Source organism: Sceloporus undulatus, chromosome 2 (genome assembly GCF_019175285.1).
Source record: "Sceloporus undulatus isolate JIND9_A2432 ecotype Alabama chromosome 2, SceUnd_v1.1, whole genome shotgun sequence".
Classification (NCBI taxonomy): Eukaryota; Metazoa; Chordata; class Lepidosauria; order Squamata; family Phrynosomatidae; genus Sceloporus; species Sceloporus undulatus.
This window is the reverse complement of record NC_056523.1, coordinates 190,562,358-190,585,395: the sequence shown is the minus strand read 5'-3', so window position 1 is coordinate 190,585,395 and position 23,038 is coordinate 190,562,358. Positions and strand designations below refer to the sequence as shown.

Below are 23,038 nucleotides of genomic sequence, written 5' to 3'. Positions count from 1 at the left end.
AAACATTGGTAAGAATGGAGATTGCAATCAAGAAATAAGAAGACTAAAGGGCTATACAGATGAGCGGCTAAACACCTCCCCTTTTAGCCCTGGATCATTGCCGCAACAACCACACGCCATGGCAACGATCCGCTCCCTCTAGGGAGCAAAAAGAAGCTGTACTAAGCAGCTTCCTGGAAGGGATGCCGTTTGGGCGTTGTGCTGCCTGTGCGTCATAATGGCGCACCCCATGTGGACAGATGCGCAGCATAATGGTGTACATATGGTGGAACTAGGGCTTTGGGTGTGTAAACGCTCAGCCCTAGTTCAGCCCTAGCACGTCGTCAGGCCAGCACAAAGTGCCGGTTTGTACTGCCCCAAGAATGGGAAGGACAGCCATGAAAGAACTAGATAAGATCTTAAAGTATAAAGATATACAACTGAGCATTAAAGTTAGAATTGTCCAAACCACTGTATTGCTCATCTCCATGGACTGATACAAGAACTGGACAGTGAAGAAAACTGACAGAATTTTTTTTTTAACCCATTTGAGATGTGATGCTGGAAAAGAATGCTGAGGATACTATGGACAACCCAAAAGACAAACAAATGGGTGCTTGACCAGATCAAGCCTGAACTCTCCCTGGAAACCAAGATGACTTTGCCACATCATGAGAAGGCTTGACTCACTAGAAAAGGCAATAATGCTAATAAAGGTAGAAGGCAATAGAAAGAGAGGAAGAGCTCATGCCAGATGGATAGACTCAATCAGGGAGGTCACGTGCCTAAATTTACAGGACCCAGTGGAGAATAGGGTTTTTTGGAGATGCCTCATACACGCTGTCACTATAAGTAGTGGTTAACTTGAGGGCATTAACAAACAAACAACAAAGTGTGCCAGAACCTTGTGAAGGGAATGCAAAACTCAGCTATGGAAACACTGAAACTCAAGGAAGTAGTGTGAAATATTGGCTGGAAAACAGAAGCCATGCAGAGCTTGGGAAAGCAACTTTCTTTGCACCACAGTTCTTCTAGAAGATTCTGGGAGTTGTGGTCTAAAAAAAAAGGAATGCTTCTAAGTTCTAAAATGTGTTATTGTAAGCTGTTTTCTGGATGCCAGAAATCCATGTGTAAATGTGTGCATGGGGAGCAGGCCATATTACACTTATTTGCACAGACACATAACAGCAAGAGGTAGACCATTTAGCTTTAATTTTTAAATGCCTTGCTCATCCCGATCCAAGCTAGACAGACACTGTCAATAATGCAAATGCTAAACAATCGACATGTTCAAATCTCTGTCCAGAGCCATACTTTTTACAGGTTTCAATTCCAAGACAACTAGCCATTCCTGAGAGGTTGGAGAACAGAAAAGCTCCTTTCCAGCTGTCTCCCCACACTCTTCTTCTGTAGCCACTCCATTCAGAAGTCTAATGTTCTTTGGGCAATCCCATCACAGAACCATTGAGAGGAAGAGGGCAGCAACACCATCCAAGGAAACTCAAGGTCTCTTCTGGGCCATTTTAACAGCTTTCTGAAGTTGCTCTTTTGGAACTAGCTGGAAAGTGTCCAGGGCATGAATGAGCTGCTCCCGGGCATTGCCAATGAAACTGTTTGTCAGAAAAGCTGGGAGACCTCCAACACCATCACGCAGGATATAAAGGGGGACGCGAAAGAGACCCATAACCTGTATGAAGCAAGAAAAGAGGGGGAAACAGGTCACAAAATCCAATCCACAGCCCTGTTCACTTTAGAAAAACTTTACCCTACTCAAGATGCCCATGATGCAACCAGAACTATTTGAATTCAACAACAGTGCAGGAAATGTACGGGACATCCCATCTAGGAAACATGGTGTAGTTTCCGAGGAATCTCAGTTTAAGCCTCATCCCCACACCCCATCTTTCAGTCCCTTTGGATTCCAAACGTATGCTCAAAGTGTATAGGATCAGAAGAGTTGTGATTAAGACTTCCACTAGTGGTAGAGTTCCTTCTCACTCTCCCCATGAATAGTAAGACCACCATAACGATGTGTAAAATAATTTTAAATTTTTGATGAGGCTTTTAGCCACATTAAGAAATTACACAAGGTATGCAAGCTACAACTAGTGCAGCATTTTACATTATGGACAACCCAGTAGTTCTCAAATGGTGAGCCATGACCAAAAGTGGGGAGGAGGCATAAGAGTTATTCTAGGGTGTCTCTAGAAATATAGGCTCTAATTAACGAACATTTGATCCAAGGAGGAAACCCAAGCAGGTGTATCAGCAAGAAAGGGGTTTTAATTCTGGCAAAGGATTCCTTGTAAGAAGGTGGAAATCCGAGTGAGGCAAGGGCTTATATTCTGTCAGAGGCCTGCTTGTGAGACGGTGGGAAAGTGAGTAAGACAGGGGTTTAAATTCTGACAGAGGTTTCATTGTGAGAAGGTGGGAAACTGCATGAGGCAGGGCATTGAATTCTGGCAGAGGCTTCCTTGTGAGAAGGCAGGAAAGTGAGTGAAGCAAGGGTTTAAATTCTGGCAGAGGCTTTGTGATGTGAAGGTGGGAAAGAGAGTGAGGATAGGGTTTAAGTTCCTTCTGGCTGTGGCTTCATGGTGTGATTAATTTCCACGGGGGGGGGGGGGGGGGGGGGGGAGAGGCATCAGTTTGGCCAGGTCTTGCAACAGCAGCCTTGGAACTGCTATTGCCCTGGGACCACTTCACAACCTGACCATCATAAGGTTAAAAAAAAATGTCAATTTCAATACAAGGTTCCTCAAATCCGTGGATATTGAACCCGTGGATACCAAGGGCCCACTGTACTAATTCAAGGGAGGGGACACGACATGGGTATGTAGATGTAATGTGGGAGGGTGGGCAGTTAGAACCACTGCCATACGCTACTCCAAGCAAACTCCAATGAATTCAGTAGGATGTACTCCCAGCTAGATGCATTTAGGATGGCAGCCTTAAGGTAGAAGATATGCAGAACCTGTTCTATGCCCCAGTTCCTGGCATCCCCCTGTCACCTTTCTGTACCTCCAAGCCATGGTCTTTGGCCCGAGTGGCCTTCTCCTCCAAGGTCTGGAGCTCCTCCAGGCTAAGCTGCTTGACATAAAAGTGAGCCACCACTCGCTGAGGCCTCTCAGAGGTGTGGGAGTTCAAGTAGTTCTCTTCAGTCACTCGCAGCAAAGCAGCACCAGGGCCTAACTCCTCATGGAGCTCCCTGCTCAGACCCTCCTCCAAGGAGAGATCCTGTGGGTCCACAAACCCACCTGGAAACCCCAGGCGGCCATCAAACCGCATCTGCATCTGGAAAAGAAGAGGAGAGCCAGTCTGTTCAGTTACACACATAAACACACACCCCTTGATCCAGTGTGAGTGTGTGTGTGTAAGTCTCCTGCTGACTTATAGCAAACCCATGAATTTCATAGGTTTTTCTTAGGCACAGATTACTCACAGGCACTTTTGCCAGTTTCCTCTGAAATACAGCCTGCAGCACCTGGTATTGCTTAGCCCCAAGATCAGAGGGATGTGGTACCATTAGGATATTTAGGCCCTATATATTTGGTGGATTTATTCTACCTGGGACTAACAACTGGATTTAAGTCACAAAGGTTGGAGGAAACATACTGTTTTGGACTACAACCTGGTGTTTCCTGCAGCTGTCAGCTTCAGCAAGCTGTGATGGTACATGTGAAGGAAATGAGAGGTCATACATTTTTCTCTGGATGTGCAACAACTGTTAGGAGAGCTTGAAAGTGCATACCTGTCCCATCAACTTCTGAGTGGTTGTAGGCGACACCTTCTCGGTGCAGCTGGGCTCCCCTCATACACCTGGTGGAGAATAGGTGTGCACCCCTACAATAGTTCAAAAGCTTGGGGAGATGGAGCTGTGCCCACTAGCCTTCCCGCACATCCAGGAGGAAAGGCATTACACCAGAAGTTACCACACTTTCCTCCTCTTTGTTGTTGTGATGTGCCTTCAAATCATTTCCAACTCATGGTGACCCTAAGGTGGACCTATCATGGAGTTTTCTTGGCAAGATTTGTTCAGAGGCGGCTTGCCATTGCCTTCCCCTGAGGCTGAGAGCATATGACTTGTCCAAGGTTACCCAGTGGGTTTCATGACCAAGCTGGGAATCGAACCCTGGTCTCCAGAGTTGTAGTCCAACTCTCCAACCACTAGGCTACGCTGATTTTCTACATCCCCAAAATACCTATACTGAAGTCACCACTATATCTCCCCAAAGGGATCCTAGTCATGAAAGCTTAAAATTTAAAGCTAAACAGTCTTGCTGTTTTGTCTCTGTGCAAATGAATGTGATATAACTTTCTCCCCACACACACATTTACAGAAGGATTTCTGGCGTCCATAAAACAGCTTACAATAACACTTTTCAAAGCATGGAAGCATTCCTTTTTTAGAACTGGAGTCACTCCCAGAACAGGAGTGACAAGCAGTCACACTTGAGTAGCAACTATATCATAAAACAACAAGCCAGGAGGCCATTTTAACCAACTAAAAATAAGGGTGACTCTCCGTGGTGTAGTTGTTTGAGTGTTTGACTCAGGGTTCAAAACCCCGCTCAGCCATCACATCTACTGGATGACACTGGGCAAGTCACACTCTCTCAGCTTCAGAGGATGGCAACGGCAAACCCTCTCTGAAGAAACCTGCCAAATAAACTCCACGACAGGTTCACCTTAAGGTTGCTATAAATAGGAAATGACATAAAGACACACAACAACAATTTGGGAAAGTTTTTTAAATGCTTTTATCTTGTGAGCCACCTTGGGTTCCTTTTTGGGAGAAAGGCGGCCTAAAAATGAAATAAAAAATAAACAACAACAACAAACTGTCAAAAGGGATCAGTCCAAAGAGATGGGCAGAACGCAAGACGTATCACTGCAGGTGATGCATGAGTCAGTAAAAGGGACGGAGCATGTAGGCCACACACACTGCAAACTGGGCGTGGGGGGGGCACTGTGCCAATGCTGGCGCCTACCTACCTTTTGCTGATGAGTTATTGGCGCCAGCTTAATTAGGTGTAAAGCACTTGAATAAAGCGAATAAAGCAAACATTGCATAATCTGGTGCATCTTGTTTACTGTTTCAGCTTTCCTTCACATCACATCTTGGTCAGTAACAGATCACAGATTCTAAGAACGAGACAAGAGCCTAGAAAACTGCCTTTCTTGCTCAAACACCCCCTACTCCACTCTAAATCCCAGCGTTTATCCCATTTTGACAGTCTGTTGTTGTTGTTGTTGTATGCCTTCAAATTGTTTCTATCATCTCATTTTCTCAGCTGGTTCCTTGCCTGCATGGCATAATTTCTCAAACACAAGAATGCAAAAATCCCCACTCCCTTAAAGCCAATCTTTATTTTCATAGAGATAGTGTGGCATAGTGGTTTGAGTGCTGGACTATGACTCTGGAGACCAGGGTTCGATTCCCAGCTCAGCCATGGAAACCCACTGGGCGACCTTGGTCAAGTCACACTCTCTCAGCCTCAGGGGATGGCAATGGCCTTCCCTATCCGATTCAGTAAGAGCCACTGTGGTGCAGTGGTTTGTGTGCTGAGCTATGGCTCTGGAGACCAGGGTTCAAATCTAGCCATGGAAACCCACTGAGTCTCTCAGCCTCAGGGGAAGGCACTGGCAAACCCCCTCTGAACAAATCTGGCCAAGGTTCGCCCTAAGGACTCAAAGCCAAACCCAGCAGCCTCTGTCCCGTCTTCCCCACAACCCAGTCCTCTCACCAAGACGGCATAACGCAAAGGGATCCTCCCGAAGAGGCGTCCGGGGCAAGGCGCGTAGAGGAGGACGTGGCAGGCGTGCTTCCACTCGGGCCCATCGAGGCGCAAGGCCTCCTCCCGGGAGATAACACGTGATTCGCCCATGGTTTCACACGAGACGCGCGCCGACACGCGTCCAGTCCTTTCGCCGCTTTCGATTCCACCTGAAACAGCCAGCGAGGGAACAGAACGGGAAAGACAAACACAGGGCCGCGCCTCCTCCAATCAGCGCTCTCCGAACTTATGGCTGCAGCCAATCAGAGAGCGGGAAGGAAGGAAGCTTAGAACGTTGAAACACCTCCGGTGACCGTTCTCTTCAAAGCTGAGAGGGTTGCATTCTGGAGCGCTGTGCGTCTGCGGAAGGCATTTTAGAGGGTGCATCTTCTGCACTGTAGAAACAATGCGGCTTGATACCGCTTTAAATGCTGTCGCTCCAGCCTATGGTTTGTAGTTTTGCAAGGTCTTTAGCCTTCTCCAGGGTGACCAGATGACATAACCTTAAGAGAGGCCAAGGCACACCAAAATGTAGGACGTTTCAGAAAAAAGGAGGGCATTACAAAGCAAAAGCTAAAAACACCACTGTAAATATAAATTCATTTAGTATGGCTTATTTACACACACACACATATGTAACATATATATAATATATATATATATATAATTTTATTATTTAAATTATATATATATATAACTTTTTTAATTTTAAAATTTTATTGTAAAGATCCATAAATAGAATATTGATTATTATACAATACATATATAACTTTTAGCTTATATATAACTAAATTTTATATAACTAATTATATATAACTAATTTTATTATGTATATTATTATATTTATATATACCTTTTATTTTATATATAATTTTATTATATATATATATACACACACACACACACACACACACACAGTGGGGCCTTGGTATGCACTGGGCTTTGGTTCGAACCCCGGTGGATATTCATCCATTGATTCATTCATTCGTATTTATTGTATTTATACCCCACTCTTCTTCAGCTCAAGTCCTATTGTATTCAATGGCATCCCTTGCATATAAAGTTACTATAAGGTAACGTAAGTTGTAGGTGTTTGTATGTTTATTCATTCTGTCCATGTTTGTTTTTTTGTTTTTATTGTATGGTAATGTTTTTTCAAATTGTTTTTTTAAAAAATAAACTGTTTTAAAAACCCCACATTTGCCCCGTGTCCTTTTCTCCTCTGGGAAACAAACATGCCCTGAGCTCTGGGTGCGAGTCTTGTTTGCTGCAGCTGGGGGAAAAAAGACCTTTAGTAGGATCCTTCTTCTCCTCTTATTTGCAGCAAGGACAGGCTGCTAAATAGACAAATTTCTCAAAGGGGAGCAGCAAACATGCTGTTACTTAATGTGCTTCTTAGTCATGCTCAAAACTGAGGGCATATGGGCATTCTTCCTGGACAGAAGGTTGAAATGTAGGCCATGTCCTGGAAAAAGAGGATGTCTGGTCACCCTGTGGATTGCTTCTTTGGAAAACTACAAATCCCAGGACTGTGTAGGATAGCACCAGTGATGACAAACTGCATTATTTTTGCAGTGTAGATACATCACCCTAAATCACTTGTTGACATGACGCAGCCCCATGAATTTCACCAGGTTTTCTTAGGCAAGGAATACTCAGAGGTGGTTTTGCCAGGTCCTTCCTCTGAAATATAGCCTACAGTACCCAGCATTCCTTATTAGTATCCCATCCAAGTACTAAGCAAGGCTGATCCGGCTTAGCTTCCAAGATTGCATAGAATCCGGTGCCTTTGACAGCTAGCGCATAATATTTAATTCTCTATTTCCTCAGCCCTGCACAATGGTCCATAATGTGTGTTACGTATGCAAACCAAAAGTGACCCTTTTTAATCATTATTAAATTATCTTTTTTTAAATCATCCACATAAACAGAAACATAACAAAATACAAAATTCAATGGAAAATAAAAATTAAAGCACTTACAAAACTTTACAACACAAAATAAACCACACTAATAACAAAACTTCCTAGACTTTTTTAAAAATCTGTTATCAGATTTCTTTACTTCTAAATATCATAGCTTATCTTGTATCTCCAAATGATATATAGTCTTAACACCATTTGGTTTTTACCTATTAGTATATCTCATTACAAGCCAATTACAAATTCTTTACCACATTCCTTTTTTAAGGATGTTATCACTGGGTCCTGCTTTGATTCCGATTTATCTCTTGCCCCCTTTGAGGGCTGAGGCATTAACACATGTCAAATCATTCTGGGAATGCAGTCTTGCATAAGCATATACCATATACAGTCAGCCCTGTTTTCATGGGGGATCTGTTCCTGACCTTCCCTTGAAAACAGAAACTTGATGATATTCAAGCCCCATTGGCTTGAATGGCAGTGTGTGCCTGCAGGTGTGCACCACAAGCACATGCCCCATTTAGTCTGCTGAGCATCAGTGGCACAAACAGCACCATGGCCCTGCCCTGGAAGTTAGCAATTAGCACATCTATGGTGCTATTTGTGCCACTGATGCTGATCAAACAAAGGGGAGAAAATGTTCACTCTGCTCTCAGCCTGCTTGAAACTACAATGCATGGGGTGATTCTACTAGCTTGCAAGTGAGTAGCAAAACCTGCCTGCATTTCTCCTCTAAAAGACAAAATGTTGTACCAGCAATAGCAGCAGTATACCCACCACAAAGCCCAGGGCTGTTTGGCCCAATCTATTTGTGACCTCTTACGCCATCTCCCAGCCCTTTGAAGCAGCAGAATATGAAGACATACATCTTCTCCTCATCCCCACCCCATTCTTATTTGTTATTCACCCCATTCCTTGGAGTCTCCCTCTCTTACAGCAGGAGACAGAGTGATGGGGAAAAGAGAACCAGGGTGGTCTTTACTCTTGCATCCACTTGAGCTTTTAAAGGGATATGTCTTACACAAGAGGTGGCCACCTTGCCTGGTAGATTGTGGAAAATAGCTAAAGCAGAATTTGGAAAAATCTAAAACCCAGAATAATCACTGGCTATGCTGCCTAGGAAACTCTGGGACCTAAAACTGAACCCCAAAATAACTTGTCGAAGATATGGCAGGTGAGAAACTTGTTACTGATCTCCAACCAACCTTCACTGAATGCGAAGATGGAAGGGGCGGATAGGAACTGGGTGAGCAAAGACACAGAGAAGGCTACAGGTTCACTAGAGTTGGTAACAAAGGGAGACACAAGGGGGCATCCTGTTAAGTGACTTACACAGACACAAGTGCAGCTCGATGTATGCTTTCAAGTGATTTGACTTATGGCATCTCTATCACTGGGTTTTCTCAGCAAGATTTGTTCAGAGAGGGTTTGCCTTTGCCTTCTTCTGAGGCTGAGTGTGATTTGCCCAAGGCCTCCCCATGGATTCAAACACTGGTCCCAAGTCACAGCCCAATGTTCAAACCACTACACCACGTTGGTTCTCTTAAGAAGACCACCTTACACATGCATAAATCCCTTTTTGGATGAGGCACAGAGAGTCGGTGTGGTGTAGTGGTTTGAGTGTTGGACTAGGACTCTGGAGACTAGAGTTCAATTCCCCACTGAGCCATAAAACCCACTGGGTAATGTTGGACAGGTCACACTCTCTCAGCCTGAGAGGATGGCAATGGCAAACACCCTCTATGGAAATTTGCCAAGAAAAATCTATGATAGGTTTGCCTTAAGGTCACCAAATGTCAGGAAAAACCTGAAGGCACCCATCAACAAAGAGAGGGTTAGTCTCTTACCCTTGAGCTCTATCCAAAAACCTCCCACACCCAAGAGTATGAAGCCTTGGGAGAAAGGGTGCTGCTGTTGCTGCTGCTCCTTACTAGGAGGAAGGGAACAGGATTCAGACCATGAAGATCTGGCTGCTCTCCATTCCTGAAGGAATGAAAAGGCAGGTCTATTTGAGACTGTGTTCTCCTATCTTCCCCCGACAACCAAGATGAGTCCAGTTTCTTCTCCACAGTGTCAATCTCCTCCCCATCTCCATCAAGAAGTGACAGAAGCAGTGGTCCCTCCTAGATCTTGACAGCTGCCAGGTGATGGAAGGAATCAGAACTGCATGTGCAGAGCTACACCGATCTGTAGGATCCTGGCTTTGGTGCAACAGAGAACAAGACCCACACAGGGGTTCCAGGGCCTGGATCACACTTGTCTTTTTCTGTACATCAGTTATCACTGGACTCTCCTTCCCCAAAACACAAACTAGTCACACCGACACAAGCCAGCCACTGGTTCCATAAGCTTTATTTCCAATCCACTTGTAGGGCCATGGTCCTCTGGAGGACCACTAGTCCTTCAGTTGGAGCAAGGGCCAGGGCAGCAAGGAAGAGGCTACGAGGCTGAGTCAGAAGCCTCTGAGCTGTCTTTGACATCCGTGCTCTCTGTGGCCTCGCTGACTTCACTGACGTCCTTGCTGTCCCCACTGTCTTCGGCCCCAGGCCCACCGCCTACCACCGCTCCTGGACACTTGTCATCCCGGCAGCACTCGCCCATGTGGTTGGCCTTGTGCTCAGCACCCTTGTTCTCAATGGAGCCCAGCACAGAGTGCTTGTTCCTTTCTTTCAGTTCCACCTGCCTCCGCAGCTGTGGGGCAAAGATACATATTTTATTTAGGGTTTTCTGCAGAGCAGAGGAGGACAAGGAAAAAAATGCTATAAAACCCTTTCCTCAGTTATTAATCAATTAATTACAGTATATACTCAACTGTAAGTCAACCTTCATGTATAAATCAAGGGTAGGTTTGGGAGCCAAAATTACAGCCAGGGGGAGAGCATTCCTCAAGTGAGGTGACATGGCCAGAAGGCTCTCTCCCATGTCCTAACACAGCGTTTTGACCTCACTGGTGGGACACAGAGGAACACCTCCAACAGGAAATCACAATCCTCAGGGATGCATGGGGAAAGGTGCTCCTTCAAGGTCCCAAGCCATTTAGGATTTCAATGTCATCACAAGCACCTTGAAGTCATACTAGCAATGTATCAGCAGCCAGTGCAGTTCTTTTAAGACTGGCATCACGTACTTTCTATACAATATTCCTGTCAACAGTTGAGCTATTGCATTTTGCACTAGTTGCAACTTCTGAACTTTCTTCAAGGACAGAATTATAAAAGTGTTTCAGTGCAGTCATGAGGCAAGCCAGTCTTCAAGAGCAGCTTTGTATTTTTGAGTTCAAACTCCCACTTTGGTCTTGAAGTTAATTCTTTCAGCATCTCCAGGTGTTTTTTGTTTGGGGGGGGGGGGTTTGGGGGTGGCTGGTGTCTTGTGGGTGGCCATGTCCACTGTACAGCCATTTTACACCTCCAGGTAATACTGCAATTTCCTAAAATGCCCTCAAATGTATAAAAATGACCACTGATCCAAAAAATGGATGTATAAAGCCAGCAGAGGGCCCTATTTTCCTTCTGTTTCCTTCCCGTCTGCTCTTTTTATCTCCAGGGAGTCCAGAACTGCCAAAAGCCTAGCTTGGACAATGAACACTTTCAATGCTATTAATGTAGGGTGTTGGCTCTTGCCTCTGTCAGGAGACAGATTGGATGTCATTTTTTGCAGAACACTCAGTTTCAGAAACTGCCTTTACTGAAAGCCACCACAGCTTATAAGACAGCTGCCTGATATGAGCTATAAAGAGGAAACAAACACACTTTCCTGTACTGATGGCATCAGTAAGGCTCTGTGCTCACCTCGTCTGCCATCTGTGTCAAGTCGCGTTTCATAGCATATGCATCTTCCCCATCTGCGTAGTATTTGGGCTCCACTTCGCTGATCCTGTTGGAAACAGCAAGAATACTAGCTTCAATCGGAAAGCAAACATGGCCAAATTACAAAAACCTACTCCAAGTTTGCTTGTAGCTGATGCAGTACAGTAAATAGGAATGCAAGCAGTAAAGCCGTCAGTTAAAATCCCGTCAGCCCCATGGGAGCATCCCTAGGTGGCATCAGATGAATATAACACTAGGCTACTTTATACGACATTCAAAACATTCAATAATTACTTATGTAATCATGTTTTGTGGGAGCCTGCAAGTAAGCAGAATGGCAGAAGCACTCTGAGGCATCACAAACACATCAACCACACTCGGACCTTAAAAAAACACAGTATTTTAGCCAAGGAGCTAATGTAGTGTAGTGGTTTGAGTGCTGGATTATGACTCTGGAGACCAGGGTTTGATTGCCCACTTAGGGATGGAAACCCACTGGGTTACTTTGAACAAATCACACATTCTCAGCCCCAGGAAACCCCATGATAGGTTTTGTTTTAGGGTTGCCATAAGTCAGAAATGACTTGAAGGCACACAGCAGCAGCAGCAGCAGCAACATTTTAGTCTTTTTTTAAGCCAGAAGTGGACATCATTTGCCACCTACTGCTGTTTGGAGAGCCCAAGTGCTCCCTGCTTCAGCAGAATCAGTGTCAGTGGCTGATGTATCTCTCTATACCATCCAGACAGTGGAAGCCCTTCTTTATTCTTCTTCCTGTCACTTCCAGAAAGAACGTAAGTGGGCTGCCTACTCTGCAGTTTGTGGGCTGTATGGTACAAGAGAATTGCCTGCATCCAGCTGCACCTCCAAGATTTAAGACAACTGCTGCCAAGTGTTGGTGGCTGCATAGTATTGAAGGATGACAGTCTCTGTGCATTTCCAGAGGGATTCAACACACCCCACCCACTTATGACATTCCAGGCTCCTCTTACTTTAAGACCAATTCTAATCATTTGCATTCTACAAGGCAGCTTGCTCAGGCTTACACATATTAAGATGGTAGATCAATAATCAGAGCTTAGAAAAGTTACCCTTTTCGGACAAGAATTTGCTGAATCTCCCAGCCAATATAGCTGGCAGATGAAGGATTCTGAGTGTTTTAGTACAGTTCTTGTAGCACCTTTGAGGCTAACTGAAAGAAAGCAATTGGCAGCATGAGCTTTCATAAACGAAGTATACAGAAGTCTACGAAAGCCCATGCTGACAATTTCTTTTTTTCAGTTAGTCTCAAAGGTGCCACAAGATCTCTCTATGTACAGGCTAACATGGCTATATCTTTGAATTGTTCAAGCTCTGAACAGTGTATGCCACGCTACGTAGACGTGCAATTGGACAACCACACTGCTATTCCTTTATTTCTATGTGAAAATAACTGGCCTATGATAAACTACTAACGCAATTCTATAGCAGTCCAGTTCATTAGTAAAGAAGTCTGCTCAGTTTGTCTGCTTTACTCAAATTCTGTTAGAAGCTTTCACAAAGGTTTACACAGTGTGGACACTTAGTGCCAAGAAAAGATATTCAGAGAAGTGAGAGGACATGGGTATCAGAGGTCGCGAGAAAGAGATAACATGTAGGAAACATACTGCTTACAGGTAAAACACAAGCTTTGTATGCTCAGTCGTCCAACATCTCCAGCAGGTGTGGACAACTTTCCAAGTTACAGAGGCCATACACATCCCTGGCTGGACCTTGGAGGGCTGTATCTTCCTTGCTGTTGTCAGGTGCCTTTGAGTTGACTCCTCTCCATAGTGACCATTTCACAGGACTGTCTTGGCAAGTCCTTTGGAGATTTGCCATCACCTTGAGATGAGAGAGTGTGACTGCCCCAAGTTCACCCAGTACATTACCATGGCTGACTGGGGATTTGACCCCTGGTCTCCTGGTTTCCTAATTTGACACTCAAAACATTGCAATGGCATTTCCCTACATTCTTAGGGGGGAAATTAACCTGAAAAAGGCCCTTCACAACTTCTACAGAATTGATGGTGAGGCAGTTTTGCTATATTCCTTCCCACCAGCCCCATACAGATCCAGAAGGGGCCTAATTTCAAAACATAGCCTAACTAAAAGTAATATTTTTAGGGAAAAGACTCCCTCCTTTTCCACAAGTTTTGGAGAACAAACACTTAGGAAAAATGCGCCCCACAGCCTCCAGAGAGAGTATGGTGCTTTTCATTAAAACAAAGCAACGAAATGGTTTTGGCCAGTGGAGCCCTGCACTGAGCCCCTTGCAAATGGATGCAAGTTGTGGGCCATACCTGCGGGGGGGGGGGGGGGTCTCTAAGAATTTCTGCAGAGAACCATTGCCAATCCTTGCTAACAATACCGCACTAGATGAACCAAAAGCTTAGCTTTGTATAAAGCAGTTTTCTGTGTCCCTACGCTCCTTACTAAAAGACAATTAATCTATACATATTACAATAAGAATAGAATTTGTTTTACACTTCCTGATAAGGTTAGTGGAAAGCTGTGGTTTTACTTTGTTGCTTGCAACATTATATTCCCTGTCTGTGCATCAGCTTCAAGTCTGGACCCTGGACTACAAAGGGAGGCTCAGGCCCCATTATCACTTGGCTAGGTGACCGATGAGAGCCAGCATGGCATAGTAGTTTTGAGTGTTGAACTATAACTCTGGAGACCAAGGTTCGATTCACAGCTCAGCCATGAGACCCACTGGGTGACCTTGGGCACGTCACATGCTCTCAGCCTCAGGGGAAGGCAATGTCAAACATTCTTTGAAACATTACCACAAAAATCCTATGACAGGTTTGCCTTAGGTTGACATAAGTCGGAAACAACTTGAAGGCACCCAACAACAACAAGAAGAGGATTTTATTCCATCACCACCAAAATGTCTTGGGCCACCAAGTCTCATATGTAGTAAACTCACCTCAGAAACTCTCAATCATAACTGTACTAAATGATGAAGTACAAATAAAATATTAAGATAGGTATTAGCATTCAGTCCTTGAAGGAATAATTAAGTTCTCCTACAATCTGCCCTATGTGCACTTACGCTGGAGTAATCTACACAGAACACATGGAAGGAACCTCTCAGTATATACAGTGCGCCTGCATTATACGTGGGCACGCTATACGCGGCTTTGAGCTTATGTGCAAAGCTGCGTAAAACCGCGCAGGAGAATGTGGGGTGGGGTGGTGCGTGCGCTGCCATGCCATCATGCTGCTGCGTGCACAAGCCCCATTCACTTGAATGGGGCTTGAGCATACGCGATATTTGTCTTATGCGGGAGGGGCTGGAACGGATCCCCCGCATAAGCCAAGGGCGCACTGTACTATGCTTACAAGTGTCCTTTTCTTTAAGCTTGCCTCAGTAATAGGAAGACTAATTTGCCATGCTACTGCAAGCAGGCAAAGTTAATAACATGCTGCCTGCCAATGCTGAGTCCCTCCCCACACCTCAAAATCAGTTCTTGGATCCCTAACTTCAAACGTCTAAGAAGGGTATTTTAACCATACAACAAGCTTATTGAGTAAGCTAGGCTGAAAAATGACTTCCTCAGCCCCTCCTAACCTCTATCTGACCAAGGTCAGGGCTCAATACAACGTAGATAAGCATCTACTGTTAGATCTTGTGCTGTTTTTCAGTAATCCAGCATTAATTTTTTGACTTCAAATATTTAACACATCAATAACAAAATGATGTCCCCACCTTCAAATTTATACTACAAAAATGAAGAATGTTCATGTAGTGAAGAGAAGCCAGGAGTTGATTTTCAGCGGTTCAGTTCTGGTATTCAGTTCTAGCCCTCAAAGTGGGCTTGGAGTTCTAAGCGTCTGTATATGTTCAGACTGATGAACCTCCAGGATTCTAGCAAAAAACCCAAAGTATATTCTGCCAACCTGAAGTCTGCCCTCCCTTGGTCCAATGACCTAATCACATCGTCATTATGACCACTGTTGCCCCAGGGTACTCACTGGAAATTGAGAGTATTGGAATAAAGATGTAGGGCCGCTCGGTTACTGTAAGGCAAGAGAAAAATAATCAGGTAAAACAAAAGGGCTCAGCATGTAAATTTAATCTTTAGAAAAGAGACACAGCAATGACATCAAAGAGCTCCAAATACCCTCTCTTTCTCCTTTGCTAAGAACAGACTTTTCCTAAAGTAACGACGGGAAAGGAGCTGCCCTACTGATGTGACTGGATTGCATTACCTATGTCCCTTCATCCCAGCTGTGCTGCTTAAGGCTGGTGGGAACTGCAGTGCAATGCCAAATGGAACACCAGACATTCCCTATTCCTGCTGCAAACTGTATCAGGGTACAGGAGCAAGAGCGACACAGAGAATGATCTTACTTAGGTGAAACAGAGCTAAAAGAAGAGACTTTGTAAGTCAGTGCTGGTCGCAGAACTCCAGGAACAAGGAGAGGTAAGTCAAAATAATTTTGGATTCCACTTCCAACATATGTGGCAAAAGGAAACATTACCGGAGATGTGGAAGACCAGAGTGGTAGAGGATGGACTCTTCCTCTGTGCGTAATTCCAATAGGCTGGCCAAAAACAATCTCCCCCATGCACTGAAAGGGCCCACCTCCTCTGAATAGCAAGTCCCCTGCCCACTACAGAAGTGCTTTCCCCACTATCCACATGTGCAGGTAGCATAGAAAAGGTCTCTTAACATGCTCACACAGTGTTGGAAATGCTTCAGTGGAGGGTGCCATTCTGCAGGTTTATCTGAACCACCTAAAAATAATGGAATACTGGAAGTGGAGGCATTACTGCAGTAACTTGGCCAGGAAAAAATGGGCAAGAGTAACAATAGGTACTTCTGTGGAAGTCATTTAATGGAAGTGAAGCCAAGCATGGAATTAAAGAAGCTTACCTCTTGCGCACGTGGAGTGAGACATATTTGGCATTGAAGTTCTCAATCATGGCACGTGAGGCCTGGTCCATCAGCTTTTGAGCCAAGCCCAGCCGTCGGTGGGACCGCTTGACCGCCTGAGGGAAGAGAAAGAGAGAAAAGGTAGAACCAAGACTTCAAAAACTGCCAGCTCACTTTACTAGCCCACTTGCAAAATCTGGAATGATCCCTTTAGCTCCATGCCCACCATGTCTGTGATATGGATACTGCTTTTGCACTACACAAAAGTGCCTCATGGGACCCTAAATAACATTTAAGGAAAACTTCCTTCCACCTACATCCTTTGGCCTGTCATAGAATCTGATCCAGCTGTCTCTGGCATTAACTGAGCTGCGATTTCTTCTTCTAGTTGCTGGTTGGGCTTTCAGAGCTTGAAGAGCACAACTAAAGCAAACCAGGCACAAAGTTGCAATTCCTAGGACCACTTTTCTGGAAGCATTTTGTAATACCTCAGGGAAAGGTCCCATCCAACAGCTGAAGAAGACCTAGGCCAACATTTCCCAAATGTTAGCCCTGTAAGAATTTTGGACTTCAACTCACATGAAGCCTTAACCAGTTTGGCCAAAAATCAGGAATTCTGGGAGCTTGAGTCCAAAACATCTGGAGGACTAAAGCTCAGGAATCACTGGCCCAGGGCTTAATAGCGAATTTCAAGTTCTGCTAAGCAGAGATACTACTAGCCCTCCCATCCATTCTTCTCTACTAGTCTCAGACCAAATGTTTGGCCTGTCTCAGGCCCACACCATTAAGAAACCAAAAGAGAAGGAAATATTACCAAGGATGTGATGTGTCCGTGGGGAACATCATCAGGATCTTCTTCCCTAAAAACAGATGTGAAAGGTGAGCTCACCTCAAATCTCAATTATTACCTACTAAACCATTACTTTATTTTATTTCTTGGATTTATAGTCTGCATTTCCCCCAAAACTAGGAATCGTGACAGCTCATAGTAACAGTAAATAATGGTGTAGTGGTTTGAGTGTTGGACTATGGCTCTGGTGAACAGAGTTTAAATCCCCACTCGGGCATTAAAACCCAGTGGGTGACCTTGGGCAACTCACACTCTCTCAGCTTCAGAGGAAGGCAAAAGCAAACCCCTGCTGAACAAATCTTGCCATGAAAACCCGGTGATAGATTCGCCTTAGGATCAAACAGTATCTTTTTGTATCGTTAATGGAATTTAAATTTTATTTCCTGGACTTTAAGAATCTCTCAGTACACACAAGGCCAGAAGGAAGAGGGGTCTGCCAGCATGAATACCCCTCCATACCATTTTACTGAGATCAACAACTACAACATCTTGGCAAAATGCAGGCCTATGACTAACATCATAATTTCTTTCCCCTTTCTCTTGTATGATTTGTAACATCTTTGCTTGATGAAGATGTCAGTGAAGACTTGAAAGCTCGCAACATGTATATTGGACATTTTGGTTGTCCCATTAAAGGTATCAGTGTTTTGGGGATTTTGGATGTTATTGCACTGAATCAGAATTAAATTAAAAATAAAATAAAATTTATTTATTTCCCATCTTTCTCCCAGCATGGTACCCAAGGCAGTTCACAACACAGATTAAAAGAAAAAACACCTAAGAAGTGATTTACAAAACAAAAATAGTTAAAATAATTAGTTACAAGTTAAAAATGAATTGTGAGGAAAAGTAAAAGACCCAACAGGCCAACCGCCCAAAGCCTGCATGAATGTAAGGACAGCAGGGGAGGAGACTGACTGACCATCTCTGGAGGTAAGTTCTACTACTGAAGAGCAGCCACCAAGGAGGCCAGTTCTCACATCCTCAACTAACATCCTGCTGAAGGGAGTGAGATCAAAAAATTGGCCCTGGACCTTAAATATCTAAAAGCCTGGATTGGGTCATATGTGAGAATACAGTCCTTTAGACACTCTGGATCCAAGCACTCAGTCCGAATATATATACATATTTCTAACTGTAACTATACAATACTGAAAAAAAAAATCTCCCTTGGCCACATGAGACCATTTAGCATCATCACACTTTTTGTTCAGTAATTGAACAAAACTTCAACTCATTTTGTGTGAAGGAGATAACATTCTGTCACTAAGGTATAGCAGAAGTAGGAGACGTGTTTTTCTAACGTATACAATCCTGTTCTTCCACTTGGGGGAAAGATGCTTGTACTAACTAAACTACAAAGCATCCCCACCACATCTAGAAACACTTGCTCATTTGTCATAACAACAAAATGTTTGAAACAAAAAATTAGTCAATTAATGTGGAGCATTGGAAGGTGAGAGAAGGGTTTTTATTTTTATTTTTTAGCTAATGGGTACAATACTGCCTGCATACGATTCCTCATATTCCCATGAGATAACAATTTCCAGAGAATAACTTTATTAGTATCTTGTGGCAAAGCCATAACACAGCTATCACCTAACACAGTAACAATTTCAATTTGGCAGAAGCTTTTGGGGACTACAGTCCACTTTGGACTATATTCCAAATAGTACAAGAAACATGTTATTCCAAAAGCTTTTCTTAGAAGAATGAGGATACTGAAGAGTGTCATAACAGTGTTGTTTAGATGCCTCTCTCCTTTCTGCTGTTTCCCCAATGGTATACTTATTCACTTTTTCCACTCAATAGGGGAAAAGGGGAGATTACACACTTTTGGGGCTGAAGTATATCCCAGCCTTTCCTAACTATGTGCCAGTTGTTTTAGGCAACAAATTCCATGGTCACTGACCAGAGAAACTAATGGGAATTACAGTCCTAAACATGGAGGGCAGCTATATTGGGGAAGGCTAATACATATGTGTAACACTAATACATGCTAGCACCTCTTACTTGGCTATAGTTGTGCATATATGCATATATATATATATATATATATATATATATATATATGCATACACATACATATTCCGATGATTAACGTGTCTACTCACATTTTAGCTAGCACATATCCTACAATCTTGCCATTCTCATCCTCGGCAATATAGGAGAGCTGGGGAAGAAAATGAAGGTAGTTAGAGGAACAAAGAGTAAACTGACTAAGAAGTTTGTCATCACTCAGGCCATGCATCCCTCCAGGTATCATTGGACTACAAATTCTATCAGCCCTAGACTGCACATCAGGGGTAAGGAATCCTCAAGAGTTGCAATCCAGCAACATTGAGATGGTTGCACAATTTCCAGCACAGATTTGAAGGACAGAAAGAAGGCCCACAATTCCCCACTCCAAACAGTCACAAGCAAAGGTAGCATTGCTCTGGAAAAATTAGCAACTCTTACTGTGGGAACAAAATCAAAAGGGGAGCAATGAAGACCAGCAGGCATACAGCTCTTCCACAAGCAAAGCCTTCTCAATCTAAATCTGAACCATGGCTTTAAATAAATACTGTACTACTGTGCATTTATATATCATCATCTACATATTTAAAACATTAATTCACTAAGTTAAGGTTTTTTAAAAATACCTAGTGAGTTTGTATGTGGAGAGATCTTGTAGCAGCTTTGAGACTCACTGTAAGAAAGAAATTGGCAGCATGAGCTTTTGTAGACTTCAGTCTACTTCCTCAGATGCATCTAAGGAAGTAGACTGAAGTCTACGAAAGCTCATGCTGCCAATTTCTTTCTTACAGTGAGTCTCAAAGCTGCTACAAGTTCTTTCTATATACTGATTCTATAGACTAACATGGCTATATCTTTGAATTCTAGTGAGTTTGTGTTAGTAACATCATCATTGCAATATTGCAGGAGCTTTTGGTAAATGAGAGTCAGAGTAATTTGCCGGCAGGAAAGTCAGAGAAAACCAGATTATTTCTGCAGTGCAGATGCAGCCTAAGAAAGGAGGATTTTGGGTGTGTGTTGCAAGGCTGGCATACAAGAGACAATCTACAGTTCCCTAAAGGGAATTTAAAGCCAGACATGTATTCTCTAGGTAGAAACCTCATTGCCCAGTGGGTTTATTGCTGCAGTGAGATCTAAACACAGCATTTCCCAACTTTAATCCCATTAGAGTCTAATGAATGTGAATGAGCTCACACAACCCCTAAATCTAGGGAGCAGCACCCCATTACAGAACAGCCAGTAATAACAATAAAAGATCCTAAGGAGTGAACAAAACATCAGGAGATGAGACCTGCAGAACTCGATTTGTAACTTATTAGTCATGGCGGCCCTATCAAAGTTGGAGGAAGTTTAGACGCCTCGCTCCAAGATGGAGGTTGGGAAAGAGTGAGGTTATATGCTTGGAGTCAGTAAGAGAACTAGTTATAATAATATATAATTATCTAGATAGATAGATAGATTATATTATATTATATTATTATTATTATTATTATTATTATTATTATTATTATACAGCGCTTCCACAAGCAAAGCCTTCTCAATCTAAATCTGAGCTCTGAGCAGGTGTCACTTCTGTGGTTCCTGATGCAAAAGTCAAAAAGCACAACAAAGCAGTGGCTCCTGCAGGTGTTTTGGACTTCAGTTCCCAGAAGCCCCAGACAGCTTGGCCAACAGCCAGGAATTCTGGGAGCTGAAGTGAAAAATATCTGAAAGACCTAAGTTAATCACTGCAACAGAAGGAGGAAAGGAGAGCTGTGGTTTGCGGTTATGGGGTCTGCATTCAGACCCCTTTGAAAGATGGATGTTTGATCTGTACTCTTCCATGCCCTTTACAAAAGTAGTTGCTGACCAGTTACGCACATACAAAAGGAGTTACCTGTGGCCAGGAGAGTCCATGATAGAAGTAGTATTTCATCTGGTAGTTCTCTGGCAAGCAAAGGAGGTTGCAGTGCTGCATGTTCATCAGATCCTCCGGCTGGGGGGGGCGAGGGAAGGAAGGAAAGTTGGTTGAAGAAAACAACAACAATAATAATAGGCAAGTGTGTCTATGGCTTTCTGTTGTTGTTATTTGCCTTCAAACCTTTTCCAGCGACTCTAAGGCGGCCCTATCATGGGGTTTTCTTGGCAAGATTTGTTCGGAGGGTGGGTTGCCTCTTCCCTCCTTTGAGGCTGAGAGAGTGTGACTTGGTTAAGATTAGATTTTGATTTGTGGCCTAATAGTAGTGTAGTGGTTTGAGCGTTGGACTGCGACTCTGGGGAACAGAGTTCGAGTCTTGAGCAGGCCATGTAAACCCACTGGGTGACCTTGGGTAAGACTCGAACTCTGTTCCTCAGAGTCACAGTCCAACGCTCGAACCACTACACTGCTATTCGGCCACAAAATCTCATCTCGGGCAGCATCCGCACTGCAGAAGTAATCCAGTCTGACACCACTTTAACTGCCCAAGACTCAAGGCTATGGAATTCTCTTCCAAATAAATAATATCCCACCCTCCCCTAAAACAATCATACAAAGAGCTAGCACCTCAACAAACTACAAATCCCAGGATTCCATCTTAAAGCGGCATCAAACCCCATTATTATTTCTACAGTGCAGATGCACTCCATTCCAGATGAAATGTATAGACTTTCTTCTTCTCCTCCATTGGAATAAGTAGATGGCTCCTTCTGATGGTGCATCTACACTGTAGAAACAATGCGGCTTGATACCCCTTTAAGTGCTGCAGCTCCACCATCCTGGTATGGAATCCTGGGATCTGTAGTTTTTACAAGGCCTTCCAAAGACCTGAGGTGGTGCTTCAGACAATTACAAAGTCCTAGGATTTTGTAGCATGATGATGATGGTTATGGAGCCATGGCACTTAAATCAGTATCAAACCGCATTATTTTGACAGTCCACCCTTTACATCCCAGGGCCTTCTCCTCCACTGCTTTTCCCAGCCCTTCTTATCCCTCCGCCTCCCATCCCAGTGCAGCCTCCCTTGCACCACCCAGCTTTCCACCCCCACCGGGACTCGAACCCGTGCATTCCGGATGTTCATGGCTGCGGCGTCTACTTCCACCCTCCTTCCAGCTCACGCTACAGCGTCTGGAACCACCGGTGTCTATCGGCGCAGAGAAAGACAAGGACTGAGCGACGAGAGATCGAACGCGTCCATCTCCGCCCCGCAGCCAATCCCTAAGCCGCAAAGAGGAAGCCGCTAGCCAATCACCATATAGAATTTACCTAGTAAGCCCCGCCCTCTTCTCCTCTACCCCGAGCATGGCCACCTCCTCAACGCCCAATCAGGTTGCGCCTAAGACGCGTCATTCTGACCAATGACAAAGCTCGTTGGTTTAGTTTCCGTCCCCCCGCCCTCTCTGGTTCTAATCTATTTTTCCATTGCTTCCGCCAGTATCCATATTAGGAAGATAACGACACACATTCCCCGCCTCCTTTAGGCTGCAGGGAACCAATCATCCATTGAGATGGATTTTGATTGATTGCTGCAACAGCCTATCACATACCAGATTGAGGTTAAGTGACTCTCAGGGAACCAGTAGCGTCTACAAAATGGGATGGTTGATGGCTGATCTCAGCCAATTAGAGAGCTAGCCTTTTGTCACATGGAGAATTAATGCAGTTTGGCATCACCATGACTCCATCCTATGGAATCCTGGGATTTGTAGTTTGTAGTGGCACCAGGGAAGGATAAATATCTCACAAAACTACACTGCTTTAATTGCCATGGCTCAATGCTATGGAATCCTGGGATTTGTAGTTTGTTCTGGCACCAGAGCTCT

The 23,038-nt window shown here is 44.0% G+C and overlaps 2 protein-coding genes across 3 annotated transcripts; both read right to left on the bottom strand.

Annotated features, from left to right (window-relative positions):
• Positions 1-1,174: 1,174 nt before the first annotated feature.
• On the bottom strand, positions 1,175-6,002 carry LOC121924144 (U8 snoRNA-decapping enzyme-like). Its single transcript, XM_042455293.1, has 3 exons — positions 5,724-6,002; positions 2,998-3,270; positions 1,175-1,666 (listed from the first exon to the last, which is right to left on the bottom strand). The coding sequence occupies exons 1-3, from the start codon at positions 5,862-5,864 to the stop codon at positions 1,481-1,483; spliced, it is 600 nt and encodes a 199-aa protein (XP_042311227.1). The 5' UTR covers positions 5,865-6,002; the 3' UTR covers positions 1,175-1,480.
• Positions 6,003-10,009: 4,007 nt separating this feature from the next.
• Positions 10,010-22,433, bottom strand: NAA10 (N-alpha-acetyltransferase 10, NatA catalytic subunit). Of its 2 annotated transcripts, XM_042453878.1 has the most exons (8): positions 22,276-22,433; positions 21,132-21,230; positions 19,351-19,409; positions 17,201-17,246; positions 16,387-16,502; positions 15,482-15,526; positions 11,464-11,548; positions 10,010-10,366 (listed from the first exon to the last, which is right to left on the bottom strand). In XM_042453878.1, exons 1-8 carry the CDS (start codon positions 22,294-22,296, stop codon positions 10,115-10,117), a joined length of 723 nt encoding a protein of 240 aa, XP_042309812.1. In that variant the 5' UTR covers positions 22,297-22,433; the 3' UTR covers positions 10,010-10,114. The 2 variants fall into 2 exon arrangements, with proteins under 2 accessions (XP_042309812.1, XP_042309813.1); XM_042453879.1 differs by lacking the exon at positions 21,132-21,230 and having other exon boundaries at positions 22,276-22,407.
• Between the last annotated feature and the right edge of the window lie 605 nt (positions 22,434-23,038).

Coding starts and splice junctions, on each gene's coding strand:
- LOC121924144 (XM_042455293.1), bottom strand. CDS start 5,864: ATGGGCGAATCACGTGTTATCTCCCGGGAGGAGGCCTTGCGCCTCGAT. Junction 3,271..5,723: donor CTTTGCGTTATGCCGTCTTG/GTGAGAGGACTG, acceptor CTTCTTTTCCAG/ATGCAGATGCGGTTTGATGG. Junction 1,667..2,997: donor CCAAAGACCATGGCTTGGAG/GTACAGAAAGGT, acceptor TGCTTCATACAG/GTTATGGGTCTCTTTCGCGT.
- NAA10 (XM_042453878.1), bottom strand. CDS start 22,296: ATGAACATCCGGAATGCACGG. Junction 17,247..19,350: donor GGATATGTGCTAGCTAAAAT/GTGAGTAGACAC, acceptor ATCTGTTTTTAG/GGAAGAAGATCCTGATGATG. Junction 10,367..11,463: donor TGACACAGATGGCAGACGAG/GTGAGCACAGAG, acceptor TTTGCCCCACAG/CTGCGGAGGCAGGTGGAACT.